General features: G+C 44.4%; 1 protein-coding gene across 1 annotated transcript in view; it reads right to left on the minus strand.

Moving 5' to 3' along the window:
* Positions 1-17436, minus strand: part of abca4b (ATP-binding cassette, sub-family A (ABC1), member 4b) — a 180017-nt gene that overhangs the window by 64891 nt on the left and 97690 nt on the right. Inside the window, exons 24-26 of the mRNA XM_059983935.1 lie at positions 6734-6927; positions 6224-6311; positions 3296-3501 (exon numbers count right to left, since the gene is read on the minus strand). Of these exons, the coding sequence (XP_059839918.1) occupies positions 3296-3501; positions 6224-6311; positions 6734-6927 (488 nt within the window). The remainder of the gene's footprint in view (positions 1-3295; positions 3502-6223; positions 6312-6733; positions 6928-17436) is intronic.

Raw genomic sequence — 17436 nt, forward strand, 5'->3', positions numbered from 1 at the left:
CTTTAGTTTTTCGCTGTGGGATCACAGTCCTCTGGCCTGCTATCAGTCCTTGTTCTTTGTATGCCATATTTTTCAATGTAACATTATCCTTGACTTGCTTTGTTAACCAGTCTTAGAATCAGATTTACTATACTGATGTATGGATTGAAATATATTGTTTTGCGGCAATACACAAAAAATACTATGTTTAAAGAAATTCTAATAAAGAATTGAACAAATAGTGCAAGAGAGAGCAAAAATCGTGAGGTAGTGTTCATGGACCATTCATAAATCTGATGGTGGAGGGTGTCACTATCTCAGAGGACCTGTCCTGGACCCATCATAATAAATATAATGTGAAGAAAGCACGACAGCGTCTCTACTTTCTCAGGATTCTGCAGAGATTCGGCATGTCATTGAAACTTTGGCAAGCTTCTATAGATGTGTGATAGAAAATGAGCTGACTGGCTGCACTACGGCCTGGTATGGGAACACCAATACCTTTGAGTGGAAAATCCTACAAAAGGTAATGGATTTGGCCTGGTACATCACGGGTAAAGCCCTCCCTACCAGTGAGCACATCTACATGAAACATTGCCGTAGAAAAGCAACGTCCATCATCAAAGATGCTCACCACCCAGGCCATGTTCTTTTCTCTCTGCTGTCATGTGGTAGGAGGTACAAGAGCCTCAGGACTCACACCACCAGGTCCAAGAACAGTTACTACCCCTCAACCATCAGGCTCTTGAAAAGGGCATAGCATCACTCATTTAAGGACTGTTATTTCATGCTTGTTGTTTATTTATATTTGCGTTTGCCCAGTTTGTTGCCCATTGATCCTGTTTAGTTACTGTTCTATAGATTTGCTAAGTATGCCCGCAGAAAAAGAATCTCAGGGTTGTATGTAGTGACATATTTGTATTCTGCTAATAAGTGTTACTTTGACTTTGACTAGAAGCTGTTCCTAAAACATTGATTCTTCCTGATGGTAGTAATGAGACGAGGGCATGTCCTCCTTCTGTGTGCCTCTTTCCCAGGGAATTCCTCTTTCTAATTGGGATAAATCCCTGCTGGGTATTATCCACCAGCTGATGTAATATCTGCCACTTTTCAGATACTGACCTGTCTCATAGATTATTATCCTAATCTACCAGTCTGTCCATTCTCCTCTGATCTCTCATTAACAACATATTTTTGCCCACAGATCTGCCACTCATTGTATTTCTTTTTTGTTTGTTTTTCACATCATTCTTTGTAAACCCTAGAGACTGGGGCGCATGGAAATCCCAGGAGATCTGCAGTTTCTGAGATACTTAAACCACCCCATCTGGCACCAGCAATCATTTCATGGTCAAAGTCACTTAGATCACATTTCTTCCCCATTCTGATACTTCATCTGAACAACAACTTGACCATGCCTGCATGCCTTTATGCATCGAGTTGCTGCCAAATAATTGGCTGATTAGACATTTGCATTAACAGCGTGTACAGATGTAGCTAATAAGGTGGCCACTGGGTGTATACTACAACTATTTCAAAAAAACTTACATGCTTCAGCTATTGGGTGTAAGGTCATGTAGATCACACCTATGAGGTAACACATGAACACAGTTCCAGACCTCATCTCTGAACTTATTAGTTAACAATGCTACAAATGTCCACATGGACTTCCTTAATCCAATTTGTTTGCCTCTGTCAAGACACAGGAGACTGCAGATGCTGGGATCTGGAACAACAAACTATCTGCTGGAGGAACTCGACGGCTTGAACTACATCTGCAGTAGGAAATGGAACTGTCGCCAACCCTTCCCCCACCCCACAGAAGCTGCTCAATCTGCTGCGTTCCTCCAGAAAGTTTGAAAAAACATAGATTTTTGATATTCTCAGACACGTAAAGATACCAAAATATAATATAAGTAAATATAAATATTTTAATAAGGGGCAGGAGTAGCTAAGTCATGCCCTCAAAGTTGCTCCTTAGTTTAATAAGATCATGGTCATTTGATCACAATTTCAGTCTGTCACTACTATCTCCCTTTCAGTTCCCTCCTTATAAAGATTCAGATTTGTTAATTTATCACAAGCACATCATGAAATACGCCATCCACTGCAAGCAGGGCTTCCCGATGGCCAAACATTTTAATTCCCATTCCCATCCTGATGTGGCAATCCATGGCCTTCTCTTGTGCCAAGGTGAGGCCACCCTAGGTGTGGAGGAGAAACACCTTGTATTTCATCTGGGGTACCCTCCAACCTGATGGCATAAATATCAATTTCTGTTTCCTGTGAACAAATATCCCTCCTCTATTCCCCACTCCAACCTTTTTCCCTATTCTCTCCTTCCTATTTCTTGCCCCTGGGTCCCTTCCCCTTTTCTAAGGTATACTCTGTTCCCCAATCATATTCCTTCTTCTCCAGTCCTCGACCTTTCCTACCCGCTTGGCTTCACCTATCACTTTCCAGCTGGCCTCCTTCCCCTCCCCCCACCTTTTTATTCTGGCATTTTCCCACCTCCTTCTCTGTCCTGAAGAAGGGCCTTGGCCCGAAACATCGACTGTTTACTCTTTTCCATAGGTGCTGCCTGACCTGCTGAGTTCCTCCAGCATTTTGTGTGTGTTACAGTCTTCATACATTCCAGCATCTGCAGACTTCCTCGTGTTCGTGAAATTCATTGTTTGTGTTGACAACCAACACAAACTAAGGATGTTCTGGGGACATCCTGCACGTCCTGTTACACACTCTGGTGCCGACAGTACATGCCCACTATATGATAATCTATTTGTCATAAAAACATTCAAGGATTTATTTTTCCATTTCTCTTCAAAGACCAAAGCTCCTCTGAGAGAAAAATCTTCACCTGATCTCTGGCTTAAGTGAGCATCCCATTAGTACATTTAAAAGACAACATTTACCTCTATTCAACTAAAAACCACCTAGTTGTAGGAGCTGGAACCTTTGTGCTTTGTCTGCAAGAATCTTACCTAATGGCTTCTCACTATTTCTACAGACACAACTTTGGAAAGGCTGTTTTGGTTCAACTACCAAATAATTTGGTTTAGAACAGAGGTTTCCCACCTGGGGTCCACAGACCCCTCTGTTAATGGTAGGAGCCCCATGGCACGAAAAAGTTTGGGAACTCCTGGTTTAGAGGGACGTGGACCAAATGCAGGCAAATGGGACTAGTTCACGTCAGCGATGTGGGCAGCAGAGATCAGATGGACTGAAGGGCCTGTTTCTATGTTCGTTAATGCCATGAATCTGTGACTTGAGATGCTGGTAACCAAAACTTCTTGGAGTAAGTAATAACCAGCCTCACCTCCTCCAGTGAGGTATCAGATACCCCAAAGCTGCTGAGGCCTAAATCTTGCAGCGTCTCCTCAATTTCTCGGAACAGGCTGGCATAAGCACGGTGTTTGATGTCTTTACTGGGGAGCAGGTAGTACAACTCTTGGCCAACGTTCTCTATTAGCTGGGCCTCGGGGACGTGGTGCTGGATGAGCTTTGTTAATGTGTCTACGTCACCTGGAGCGAGATATCAACAAGAGGTTCAAGAAGGCATTACAGTTTACAAAACTCAGTTGGCATCTTTCCAACGCACACAATCCATTATCATTAGTGGTTTAGAATTAAAAACATCCGGTTAAACTCAGTGGAATTTAGAAAAGTGCGGGATAATTTCATTGAGACTCAAGATGCCTAGAGTCTATTTCTTCAAGTGGGAGAATTCGGAATGGGGAAATGGGGGGTCACAATGTCAGGAATTCTCAACCCAGTCAGCTGAGGATGTTCAGTTATTGAGGAGGTACAAGTGGTGCACATGAGCTCAATTTCAACACTTGAGCAAAGTTTGTATAGGTACGCTGATGGTAGGGGTACGGAGGGCTGTGGCCCTGGTGCAGGTCGACGGGAGTAGGCAGTTTAAATGGTTTTGGCATGGACTAGATGGGCTGAATGGTCAGTTTCTGTGCTGTCCTTTTCCATGACTACTGCATAATTGGTTTATTATTTGTCACATACATCCAGATGCAGTAAAAAGCTTTGTTTTTTGTGTGTTATCCAGATAGATTATTCTTGGTGAATTTATGGGGCAAGTGAGGGGCCAAGAGGAGGGGACTTGAACTTGGGTGAAGAATTTGAGTTGCCGTGATCAGCTGCAAACGTGTTCAGTGCTGAGGCAGGTTGATGTGACCACTTGCCCTCCATCTACATCCAGTTGCTACGTTCTATGTGGAGGTAAGAAGCATAAGCCTCAAACCGTGTGGTGGAAGCAGTGGGCTGAATGGTGGAGACCAGGTCTGTGGGCACGTTTAAAGCAGGTTAACAGGTCAGGGCATCAAAGGGTACGGCGAGAAGACAGGTGTATGGGGTTGAGTGCGATCCAGGATCAGCCAAGATGGAATGGCGAAGCAGACCTGATGGGCTGAATGGCCTAATTCTGCCCCTATGTCTTGTGGTCTTATGGCCTGTTTCTAGGCTGTATGACTCTGAGTGAAATACTGGCATTCACATGCTGATATGACTTTCAATAATGCCTGCTATTTTAACAAAATCATTCATCCCTAGTGGTTTACAAATGCCTGTATCTGTTAAAGCAGCAAAAACTAGATTGGCATGTGAAAGGGAATGCTTTGGTTTGGATGCTAATTTCCACACACATTTATTTCTGCGTGAGACTAGAATAATGGATGATTGAAAATGAATGCAAGTCCAATGAACGAGGGACACTTTGGAGGGTGAGAGATACAAAGCCTCTTGCCCTGCAGCCTTGGATAAGATGCTGTGTTGCAGCTCAGAGCCTAATGACATTTCCTGTTGGCTAACCTTGTAGACTTAACCTTTCAAACGTTGAAGAAATAGTCCTCTTCCTGTCGAAACAACAACATCAAATGGGAATTCTTGCAATGGGGAAAGGAACTAGCAGTGTTACAGGGAGGGGTAGGTCTGCGGCAGTAACATTAGAAATGACACTAGACCATTGCTTGCGTGCTTTGTGGCATCAGTTTCCTACCAGTGCCTTGCTGAGGGCAAACAAACATAGAACACAGCACAGAAACAGGCTCTTCAGCCAATGATACCTGTGCAGATCGTGATGTCAGACCAGACCAGTGCCATCTGCCTGCACGTGACCCAGAGCCCTGCTGTCACTTCCTGTCCGCGTGCCTCATGAACTTTGGTATGGTATCCATTTCCACCAGTTCTCCTGGAAATGCGTTCCAGCCTTCAACCTCTTATTGTGTAAAGTACTTGCTCTTTTAAATCTCCTTCAAACATTCCTCCTCTCACCTTAAACCTATTCAATATAGTAGTTGACATTTCCACCTGGCGTTGAAAAAAAGACCCCGACTATTTATCTATGCCTCTCGTAATGTAATATGCTTTTAACAGGTCTCCACTTAGCTTCTGACACTCCAGAGAAGATAACCCAGGTTTGTCCACCCTCTCGCCACGTATAAAACTCTCCAATCAGGAAAACATGTGTTTGTGAACCTCTTCTGTCCCTCTCCAAATCCTCCCCAACTTTCCCACGTGACCAGAACTACACACAATATTTTAGATGTGGCTGGAGCAAAGTTTTATACAGAAGCACCATGAGTTATCGATTTTCGTACTCAACACCCCAGGTACGCTCTGTACCTTCCTTGCTGCCCTATCCATTTGTGTTGCTGCTTGCAGGGTGCTCTGAACTTACACCCCAGGATGACTCCATACATTTGTCCTCCCAAAGTGCAACACCTCACACTTCTACATATCCCTGTCCACATTCCCATCTGCTCTATATCTCGTTGAATCCTTCCTCACTATCCTCAATTTTACCAACTTTTGTGTGTTTGCGGAACTTGCTAATCAGCCCACTGACATTTATATATGTCAGACGCTGGTCCTTGCATTGCTGTTCATAGACCTCCAACCAAAACCACACCCTTTCCATCACTTTACTCTGTCTTGCATGGTCAACCTAATTTTGAAGCCAGTCTTTCAAGTCTCCATGGATCCGATGTGACTTAACCTTCTGGATCAGCCTACCAAGAAGGACCTGGTCAAGTGCTTTACCAAAGATGGGAAAACACAAATGTTGACGAATCTACCACATTTTTGTAATTGACTAACAGCCTGGATCTGTTGGCTAGTTCAGACAGGTTCCTGCACGGCAGGGAGAAATGATGCCACTCACATGCCTGGATGGAACATCTAACACTAAGGAGGGTGGCGGGGGGGGGGGGGGTGGTGGAATTGTAAACCGTACCATCTGGCTCTTCTTCTGGGAGAGTCTCATCGATGGGGAAGCAATTGGAGCAGGAGCAGCTGCAGCCTGGTTCACAGGCACAGGTCGGCTGTGGTTGTTGGTGGGTAAAAGAACAGCAGATGTCAGTCAAAACCGCACAGCAGCAAACAGAATTGACTCCACAGGATGGTCTTACATCTGTGTGAGACAAACTCCTTGATCTGTTCCAATTTTAGCTTCATATTTCTGACCCACTTCCCTGAGATCAGTTATATTGTTTCTGTGGCAATGTTTCCCTTGCACAGTCTTGGGTGATTTCCTGAGGCTGCTTTACCAATAATCATCAGGAAAAGAATCAGGGAAATACCTTTCCATTGACATGTGCACTAAAGATGAATGTGCATTGTCAACAGCCCACTCCGTCATGAGATATGATCTACCCTTAGAAAACAAAGAACCCCTAGAGCTGCACTGATGCCCTTCCAGATTGAGTGGCCTGTCCTGTTTGTACACAGTGGTCCACCAACTTACCGCTGCATCTTGTCTCTGTCGCTTCACTTTCCTCATGCTGCGGACCAGGGTGAGGTGGAAACCGGAGCCAAAGCTGTTCTTCAGGAATAATGAGGAGCCACAGCACTGCAGCTTCCCCCTGGAGATGATGGCGATTCGGTCGCCGAGGAGGTCAGCTTCGTCCATGTGGTGTGTGGAGAGGATGATCGTTCTTCCTGAGGGTAACAGCATGGGAACTTTTTATCCTTCTTGGGCTGTTACTGGAAAAGTCAACACTGTCCAGCAGAGGGAGCTTTTCCACCAGCCAGTGTTGCCTGCCCCTTTGCTCTTCACACTATTCCTCAGGTGGAATAAAACATTTTCTCAATAGTTTCACACAGAAAATGCTGGAGGCTCTCAGCAGGTCAGACAGCGTCGATGGAGGGGAACCACCAGCCAACATTTTGGGCCGAGACTGGAAAGGAAGGAGGAACAAGCCAGAATATGAAGGCAGGAGGGGGGAAGGAGTACAAGCTGGCTGGTGATAGGTGAATAACGCACACGAAAAGGAGGAGGAATTCAGCAAGGTGGGCAGCATCTTCGGAGAAGACCAATGAGGATCTTGGCTGAAACGTCGTCTTTACTCCTCTCCATTGATGCTGCCTGACCTGCCGAGCTCCTCCAGCTTTTTTGTGTGTGCTACTCTGGATTTCCTGCACCTGCACCATCTCTTGTGTTTGTGTAGGAGATAGGTGAGACTTCCTTCCCCTCCCCTCCTCCAGCTTCCTTTTTGGTCCTCGTGAAGGGTCACGGCCCGAAGTGTCATCTGTTTATCCATTTCCATTGGTGCTGCCTGACCTGCTGACTTCCTCCATCATTTTGTGTGTGTTGCTCTGGATTTCCAGCATCTGTAAAACCCTTTGTGTTTACATTCTCAATAGTTCACCAGTCAACGTGATTACAAGAAATGTAATAATTTTGGGGGTTTTCTGAGCATGGTTTTGGATTGGTGGAAACATAATGAAATATACACAAAATAAAGACAAAAACTTTCTATTAAACCATAAGGCATAGGAGCAGGATTAGGCCACTCAACCCATCGAATCTGTTCCGGTATTGCACCTTGCATGGACATTTCGGAACATCTTTGAGCATGCTACAGCTGGTTCAGTCCACGTTGTGATGTCGGAACTGTGCCCACCAGTTTCCCCCATGGCAAACGGCAAAAAAATACTACAATACCAGATAATTTGCTTTAGTGATGTAGATTGATGGACGGCTATTGCTTGTTGAATCCCTCTTCCCCCTCTCCCTCTTATTTTTGCTTCACCCCCAATATCCCCCAGCCACATTTGTTTTACTTGTTAGCTCTCGAGCTTTCTTCTGAATGGGGCAGTGCAGTAGCATAGCAGTTAGTGTAACACTTTACAATGCCAGAAATCCAGGTTCGATTCCTGCCACCGTCTGTAAGAAGTCTGTACCTTCTCCCCGTGACCATGTGGGTCTCCTCCAGGTGCTCTGGTTTCCTCCCACATTCCAAAGGTGTACAGGTCAGTAGGCTAATTGGTCACATGGTTGGAATTGGGCGGCACAGCCTTGTTAGGCCGGAAGGACCTGTTACCATGCTGTGTCTCTAAATAAAAACAAAATACCTAAACCACTAGCAAGACTTTACACACAAAGGCTCAGATCAAACTTGGCATGTGTCTGTGTTTGACTATCTTCAACATTAAGTTGTTTGAATTCCATTGCTTTTTGCGGAGTAAATATTAATCCAGTTACATCCCTGCGCACAAAATGAAGGAAGAGTCATAGAGCATAGAAATCTACAGCACATTACAGCCCCTTCGGCCCACAATGTTGAGCCGACCATGTAAACTACTCTAGAAACTGCCTAGAATTGCCCTACTGTATAGCTCTCTGGTTTTCTAAGCTCCATGTACCTATCTAAGGGTCTCTTAAAAGACCCTATTGTATCTGCCTCCACCACCACCACCAGCAGTGCATTCCATGCACCCATCACTCTCTGTGTGGAAAAACTTACCCCTGACATCCCCCTTGTACCTACTTCCAAACACTTAAAACTATGCCCCCTCGTGCTAGCCATTTCAGCCCTGGGAAAAACCCTTTGGCTATCCACATGATCAATGCCCCTCATCAACTTATACACTTCTATTAGGTCAACTCTCATCCTCTGTCGCTCCAAGGAGAAAAGGCCAAGTTCACTCAACCTGTTCTCATAAGGCATGCTCTCCAGTCCAGGCAACATCCTTGTAAATCTCCTCTGCACTCTCTCCATAGAATCCACAACCTTCCTGTAGCGAGTACTGAACGTAGTACTCCAAGTGGGGTCTGACTGAGTCACTCCTGAAAGGTTTCACTTTGTTCTGTTTCACAGTGTTGTGGGATTTTTACTGCTACCCTAGAGAACTGATGAACCCTCTATGCAGGGAGGTATTCCCACTGGTGAAGCGCTGGACCGCAACATGCTATCAGGAGCTCAGAAGGCACTCAGTCTTCAGACTCAGCGCTGAGAGAGTTACCACCGAGACACAAAAAACCTGATGAACTATTTGCTGGAACTATTGGGAATGTTTCAAGAATTCAAAAGCATTGGTTAGTCATAAATTCCTTATCTATCAAGTTTCATATAAAATATTTAATTATTCTGTTTATTAGTGTAGGTGCAACTATGTACAATAAAACTGTAGGCAATTGCCAGAAAAGAGGGTGGTTGGAAGATGTGGAAGATGAGTTATCGACATATTCTGCTTTGTGGTTCTTTGGCTATGATGTGAGTCCAGATGTCCTCATGCGTGAAGTTACTAAACGCAGCTGAATAATCTATGTTCCAGCTGAGAGGCTGCCCTGGCCAAGAGTGGCATATAAAAAAAAACAGCAAGGACATAGAACTAATCTACAGCGAACTGCAGGGGAGAGGCCTTCCGAAAATGTGACATAATAGCACAAACATCTCAGCTCAGGAAGGGAACATATTTCACAATATTACCACATGGATGCCTGTCACGTCTGTGTTGAATTCTTTGCCCACTCTATTCAGAAGGGACTTTAAACGAATTAATTTAAATGGTGAATGCCTCTGTTAAACTGGTACTAGTAGGAATTGCATAAAAGCAACCTGCATGTCTGCATGCTAATAGTCAGAGACTTGTAGTTTTTAATCTCTGGTATAAATTATTTTGAGTAATTTCAAAGTAGAGTACTTCCTTTTAAGCTCTTCTCTCCTACTAACTTCCTCCACTTCTCTCATCCCCTGTACACGATAGCTACCCTGTCAGCCCCCTCCACCGAGGAAACCCACAATCAAGACTGCACATTACGGCACAGATCAAACCAAATGGACTCCCACGGGTTTGCTTTTGACAATAAGCCATTTCATTTCCTCTCCTTTTTACAGCGCCAGCATTAACCCGTACACCTTCATGTTCCACCTGGTGAGAGTCACTCTCCAAACATTTATTTTGAGAATTCAGTTTGATTCATTTGTCAGGGGCACTATTAACACCGGAACGGGTGAGTCTGCTCCTTGCCTGATCTTTCAGAGATGGCAGTGAATAACTCACAGTGAAACTGAAAACTTTTGCTGGAGTTTCCCTACACTTACCGTCAATGGGGCAAAAGCAAAATAATAAAAACAAAAGGTTTCAGAACTTACAGTTGAGGGTGACAAAGGTCACAGAGTGAAACCTCAGTCCAATCTTTTGAGATTTAGTTGAGAAGTTTTACTATAAGTGACTCATCGTTTCATTAACTGCACTTGTCTCTGTATTCTCCCCCAATACAGAAACTGGTGCTATGAAAACTGTGCTCACAACAGGCATGCAGCAGAGTTTGAGAAGAGTTTGGTAACAGTTTTCGATCCTCGGGGTGATTGATAAGTTCATGGCCCAAGGTAGAAGGAGATGAGTTATTAACTTCAAACTTTCTGCATAATCACTGAAAGAGTTGAACAGCACGTGCATGTAACAAGAGCTGTATAACTCATCTCCTTCTACCTTAGGCCACAAACTTATCTATCACCCATCTGTGGACACTTTGTGGAGGTCCAAGATCCGTATTCTCCATGACCACTGGACTAAGTGTGTAAGTGTAGGAGGGGACTATGCTGAAAAATAAATGTGCTAGGTTTTCTAAAATTGACTCCTACCTTAGGCCACAACTTATCAATCACCCCTCGTATATCATCAAATGAAACAACGTTCCTCCAGACAAGATGCACAGCACAGTATATATAACTCACACATATACAGATAAAATAATACTACAAATGAATTAACAAATATTAAAATATATGCCAGAAGACCAGGATTCAGCACTTACGACACAAGTTAAAAAGTAAACGGTATAGTGCTACTGGCGCTTTGTAACTGATGAGACCTGGGTGGTGGCAGGAAGTTCAGTAGCCTGGGGGAAGGAGCTGTTTCCCATCCTAACAATCCTTGTCCTTGTACCTCCTGCTTGATGATAGGGGTCAAAGAGATTGTGGGACAGGTGGGAGGGATCCTTGACAATGCTAGCAACCCTGTGTACGTAGCGCTCTTGATAAATATTCAGATGGGTGGAAGAGAGAACATTTTATTTTGAAAGAGAGGCTATTTTCAGCATCTTGTGTGTGTTGCTCTGGATTTTCAGCAAGTGCAGAATCTCCTGCGTTTATGAAAATGTGCATTGTTTGGTATAATCTCAGTTAAAAATACCTTGAAATTCCTTTTCCTTTCCAAATTATTGGTACGGATTTGTACAATTCACAATGCCAGTGGCAGACACAGGAATTCAGGTCCTGCGGGATTCATTCCCGTCAACAGAGAGAAAGTCCTGTCAGCAGCGCTAAGCCCCCCGGGCGTGCAGAACTCCATATCAGCAGTGTGAATTATAGAGCTCTGTTCAGCATTCCTGAGATTCATCACTCCACCCCAGGCAGCTCTGCCTTCAGCTGCTCAGACATTAAGCTGCGGAATTCCACCAAACCCCTCCACTCCAACCTCTCTCCTTCGCCCTGTGATTCTCCTGAAAATCAACTCCTTTGACTATGATTGCTGACATCTGTTGTAACATTTACTCAAGGGGCTCGGGGTCAAATTTCTCCTTACAATCGTCTATGAGTGCTTCAGATGTTCTTGGGCGCTAAAGAAATTCTGCTTTCTACTGCAGCAGAATTTACCATATGACTCTAATATATGTAGTGTGGAGTCCAAAGTGATATATAGTTGACACATAATAGTGGATTTCTGTTAGTGCGTCACTATTTATATCGTACCACCCAGCTTTATTTATGCACCAACATTATATCTAGAGTCAAAGTCAGACACTAATTCAGCACAGGAACAGTCCCTTCAGCAGTTTTACCAAACAAAAGGCCATCTAAGGTAGACCTACTTGCCTGGATTTGGCCCACATCTCTTTAAAACTTTCCTACCAAGGTCTAGTAAAGCCTACTATTATATACCATAACTGCTGTGAAATAACTCAATACCTGCTGTGTATTTAATGCTATATTGACTTGTTCCTTCTTCCCCCATCTTCTTATTCCAGCTTCTTTCCAGTCCTGATGAAGGGTCACACCCAGAAATGTTGATTGACTTGCTGAGTTCCTCCAGCATTTTGTGTGTGTTGCAGAATCTCGTGTTTGTGTTTTACTTTTGAAGAAGATTATGAGAGGATGGGACACTCAATATGACGAAAGCCCTCTACTAAAATGCTGCTGTTGTACAATGCCATCCCCTGACACAGCAAAGGCTCATGGGAAGGTATTGGAAAATATGGGCCTCTTCTCATATCTCAAGAGTCACCTCTCAGTGAAGATGGACGGGATCTATTTCTTTTAGAGCAATGACCGCACCCCCTTAGCACTACGTATTGACCTGTTGTCTATGCATGTGCATTTCTCTCTTTCTCTCTCTGCAATGTGAATACACCAGTTAAGCGCATCTTCTGCATGCACGCTTTTATTTAATTGATATGTGGTTGTGCACAGACAACAAATTGGTGACGACTACGAAGATATCATGAATGCACCGGCAATTATGGGACAAAACAGCGAGAACACTGAAGGATCCGTGAGTAACAGTGAAAGACATGCTGAATTTAAAGTGGAAATAACGTGGTGATGGCTTCATTTGGGAAAGTCAATGAATTTGATAGCCCTAATGAAGATGGGAGTCATATATCAAGAGGGTTGAACTGCATTGTAACACGAGCAATGTGGAGGAGCAAAAGAAAGCCCCTACACTTCTCAGGTGCAAGGATGTACAGTCTCTTACACAACCTAGTAACTGCTGAAAATCCAGCAAGCATAATGGAACTGATGGCTCTGTGGTAAAGTTTACAGATGATATGAAGATGGGTGGAGGGGTAGATGGTGCTGAGGAAGCAATGTGATTGCAGCAGGACTTGGGCAAACTGGAAGAATGGGCAAAATGGAAGAATGGCAGATGGAATACAGTGTTGGGAAATGCATGATAATGCATTTTGGTAAAGGAACAATAGTGCAGACTATTATCTAAATGGGGACAAGGGTCAAACATCAGAGGTGCAGAGGGACTTGTGAGTCCTCGTGCAAGACTCCCAGAAGGTTAATTTACAGGTTGAGTCTATGGTAAAGAAGGCAAATGGAAAATAATACACTAGTCGAACTGCACTAAGAGTATTGTCAACAGTTTTGGACCCCATATCTCAAAAGGGATGTGTTATCATTGGAGAGAGTCCAGAGGAGGTTTACAAGGATGATTCCAGGAATGGAGGAGTTAACACATGAGGAGTATTTGACTGCTTTGGGCCTGTAGTTACTGGAATTTAGAAGAATTCGGGGGGGGGGGCGGGTAGGATCTCATTGAAACCTACTAAATGTTGAAAGGACTAGATAGGGTGGATATGGAGAGGATGTTTCCTATGGTGGGGGTATCCTGAACTAGAGGACAGTCTCAGAATTGATGGGCAACCCTTTAGAAGACAGGTGAGGAGGATTTTTTTTTAGCTTGAGAGTAGTGAATTTGTGGAATGCTCTCCAACAGACTGCAGTGAAGTCCAAGTCTGGGTATATTTAAGGCAGAAGTTGATTGCTTCCTGATCAGTCAGTGCATCAAAGGCAGGTGTATGGGGTTGAGTGGGATCTGGGATCAGCCATGATGAAATGGCAGAGCAGACTCGAAGGGCTGAATGGCCTAATTCTGCTCCCATGTCTTATGGTCTTAAGTCTTACGTTTGATGAAATTGTTACAATTTTACAAAATCACTCGAGCCCTAAACCGCAGGTAATAGATAAAAGATGAAAGCCTTTCTGAATACATTGCAGAACTGTGCAAACTTTCCCAGTAATGTTACTTTAGAGATGGACTTTCTGATGCATCAAGGGACAGGTTTGTATGCGGCATGCACAGTCAAAGCACTCAAAAGAGGCTACTGCCTGAAAGATACCTGACCTCAGAATAGGCATTGACCATTGCAATGTAATTAGAGACTGCAACAAAGGGTGCAGCAAAGCTAGAGGAAAGGAGGTTAGAATGTGAATGCACAAAATATCCCTGAATGGTGCAAAAAGCCAAAGATATTATTGATGTGGCAAATCCTCCCATGATGCAAATGACTGCTGGTTCAAAGAAGGTCAGCAGAAAGTGTCACAGACAAGGTCACATAAAGAGAGTGCGCAAGGCAGATGAGAGAAGGAGCACACCAAGTGCACACAAAACAGAGCAACGGTATAAAGTGACACAAACAAAATGCTGGTGGAACACAGCAGGCCCAGGCAGCATCTATAGGGAGAAGCACTGTTGACGTTTTGGGCCGAGACCCTTCGTCAGGACCAACTGAGAGAAAAGATAGTAAGAGATTTGAAAGTAGGAGGGGGAGGGGGAGATCTGAAATGATAGGAGAAGACCGGAGGGGGTGGGGTGAAGCTAAGAGCTGGAAAGGTGATTGGCAAAAGGGATACAGAGCTGGAGAAGGGAAAGGATCATGAGACGGGAGGCCTAGGGAGAAAGAAAGGGGAAGGAGAGCACCAGAGGGAGATGGAGAACAGGCAAAGAGTGATAGGCAGAGAGAGAAAAAAAGGAGGGGGAAATAAATAAATCAGGGATGGGGTAAGAAGGGGAGGATGAGGCATTAACGGAAGTTAGAGAAATCAATGTTCATGCCATCAGGTTGGAGGCTACCCAGATGTAATATAAGGTGTTGTTCCTCCAACCTGAGTGTGGCTTCATCTTGACAGTAGAGGAGGCCATGGATAGAGATATCAGAATGGGAATGGGATCTGGAATTAAAATGTGTGGCCACTGGGAGATCCTGCTTTCTCTGGTGGACCGAGCGTAGGTATTCAGCGAAATGGTCTCCCAGTCTGCGTCGGGTCTCACCAATATATAAAAGGCCGCACAGGAAGCACCAGCCGACTCACAGATGAAGTGTCACCTCACCTGGAAGGACTGTCTGGGACCCTGAATGGTGGTGAGGTGTAGCACTTGTTTTGCTTACAAGGATAAGTGCCAGGAGGGAGATTGGTGGGAAGGGATGGGGGGACCGAATGGACAAGGGAGTCGTGTAGAAAGCGATCCCTGTGGAAAGCAGAAAGGGGGGGGAAGGGAAAGATGTGCTTGGTAGCGGGATCCTGTTGGAGGTGGCGGAAGTTATTGAGAATTATATGTTGGACCCGGAAGCTGGTGGGTTGGTAGGTGAGGACGAGGGAGGTGGCGGGCGGATGGGGTGAGAGCAGACGTGCGTGAAATGGGAGAGGTGTATGAAGTGTATACAGTGTATAAATGTATAAAGTGACCAAATGTGAAACAGAATCAGACAACACAGAGTCTAAGAAAGGTGAACTGTCATGCTTAGAACTGCATAGTATTACTGAAGCAGATCACAGTATAACATGGATCATAATAGATGTGTCTGATGTAAAACTGAAAATGGAGCTGGTTACAGGATCAGCTTTGTCTATAATTCCAGAGGCAACGGTCTGTTATCTAAGGTATCCTTAGAGAAGACCTCAGTGATGTTAAAGATGAACAAGTGTCTCCCAAAGGCAAACTGAAAATGAATGTGATGTGTGGAGGCCAAACAATGTTTTAGGGATGAAAAGTGGAGGGCCAGCACTTTTTGGATGTTGATGGTTGAGAAAATTCCAACTGGACTGGCGCTCAATCAAAGCTCTCAGTGTGGCAGCCCAAATGGCAGCACTAACCAGAGGCTATCACAGCCACTTAATGCTAATCAGAAGATGTTTGAGAAGGGAATAGATAAACAGATTGAAAACTTGGCCAAAAGCTACTCGGGATGCCAAGAAGTTCAAAATGTACCCCACAGGCACCGTTACACCCATGGGAGTGGCCATTGTCTTCCTTGCAAAGAATGCATATTGTTTTGCTGGGCCATGTTTCTAAATGCTGTGGATCCTCATTCGAAGTGGCCGGACATTATACATAGAAACATAGAAAATAGGTGCAGGAGTAGGCCATTTGGCCCTTTGAGCCTGCACCGCCATTCAGTATGATCATGGCTGATCATCCAACTCAGAACCCTGTACCTGCTTTCTCTCCATACCCCCTGATCCCTTTAGCCACAAGGGCCATATCTAACTTCCTCTTAAATATAGCCAATGAACCGGCCTGTGGCAGAGAATTCCACAGATCCACCACTCTCTGTGTGAAGAAGTTTTTCCTCATCTTGGTCCTAAAAGGCTTCCCCTTTATCCTTAAACTGTGACCCCTCGTTCTGGACTTCCCCAACATTGGAAACAATCTTCCTGCATCTAGCCTGTCCAATCCCTTTAGAATATTATACGTTTCAATAAGATCCCCCCCTCAATCTTCTAAATTCCAGTGAGTATAAGCCTAGTCGATCCAGTCTTTCTTCATATGAAAGTCCTGCCATCCCAGGAATCAATACCAATGAAATACCAATGAAGTCAACCACCTCAGCAAAGACGGACTCTGCTCGGAGGACCATCTTCGCCAGAGATGGTTTACCAGAACAAATTGTGAGTGACGACGGACCACAATACACATAATTCTGACAGTTCATGAAGGAAAATGGCATCAGCCATTTCAAGTCAGCTCCTCACCACCCAGCAATGAATGGCTTAGCTGAAATGTTTATCCAAACCTTCAAGAAGTCCATTAAAGCTACAGAAAGGGAGGACATTTCTCGACAGCACAAGGCGGACAAATTCCTCTTTGCTTATCAGAAATCTGTTCGTGCGACAACAAACCAAACACCTGCAATGCTGTTCATGAACAGGAATCTGAGATCTCGCATAGACCTCCTGAAGCCAGATCTACAGAGGAAAGTGCAGAATCAACAGTTCAGCCCGTTGCCAAGTGAAGCAGCAGGGAGATTTGAAATTAAATAGGAAGTCCTAGAATATGATTACTGAGAAGACAAGTGGACATCTGGTAGGATAGCTACAAGAACCAGACCACTGATGTACACAGTGGATGTTGGAGATCAGACTTGGAGACGTCATGTGGACCGGATACTGGATGCTAAACTGGAGAACACACCTGAGCTGACTGCATCCAACAAGACGGATGCATTACAGTCACTGGACAGCAAATTGACACTGGAAACCAAGAACTTTGTTTTATACAAAACACCTACTAAACCTGATACCACTCCACAGGTCTAGAGGTGTTACCCTGAAAGAAACCGAGCACCACCAAAAACGACTGAACCTTTAGAACTGTGAAGTTAGTTATGGACTGTAATTGTGAAAGCATGTTTATTTGGAATATGGGTTA

The sequence above is a fragment of the Hypanus sabinus genome, chromosome 11 (genome assembly GCF_030144855.1).
Source record: "Hypanus sabinus isolate sHypSab1 chromosome 11, sHypSab1.hap1, whole genome shotgun sequence".
NCBI classification, from domain to species: Eukaryota; Metazoa; Chordata; class Chondrichthyes; order Myliobatiformes; family Dasyatidae; genus Hypanus; species Hypanus sabinus.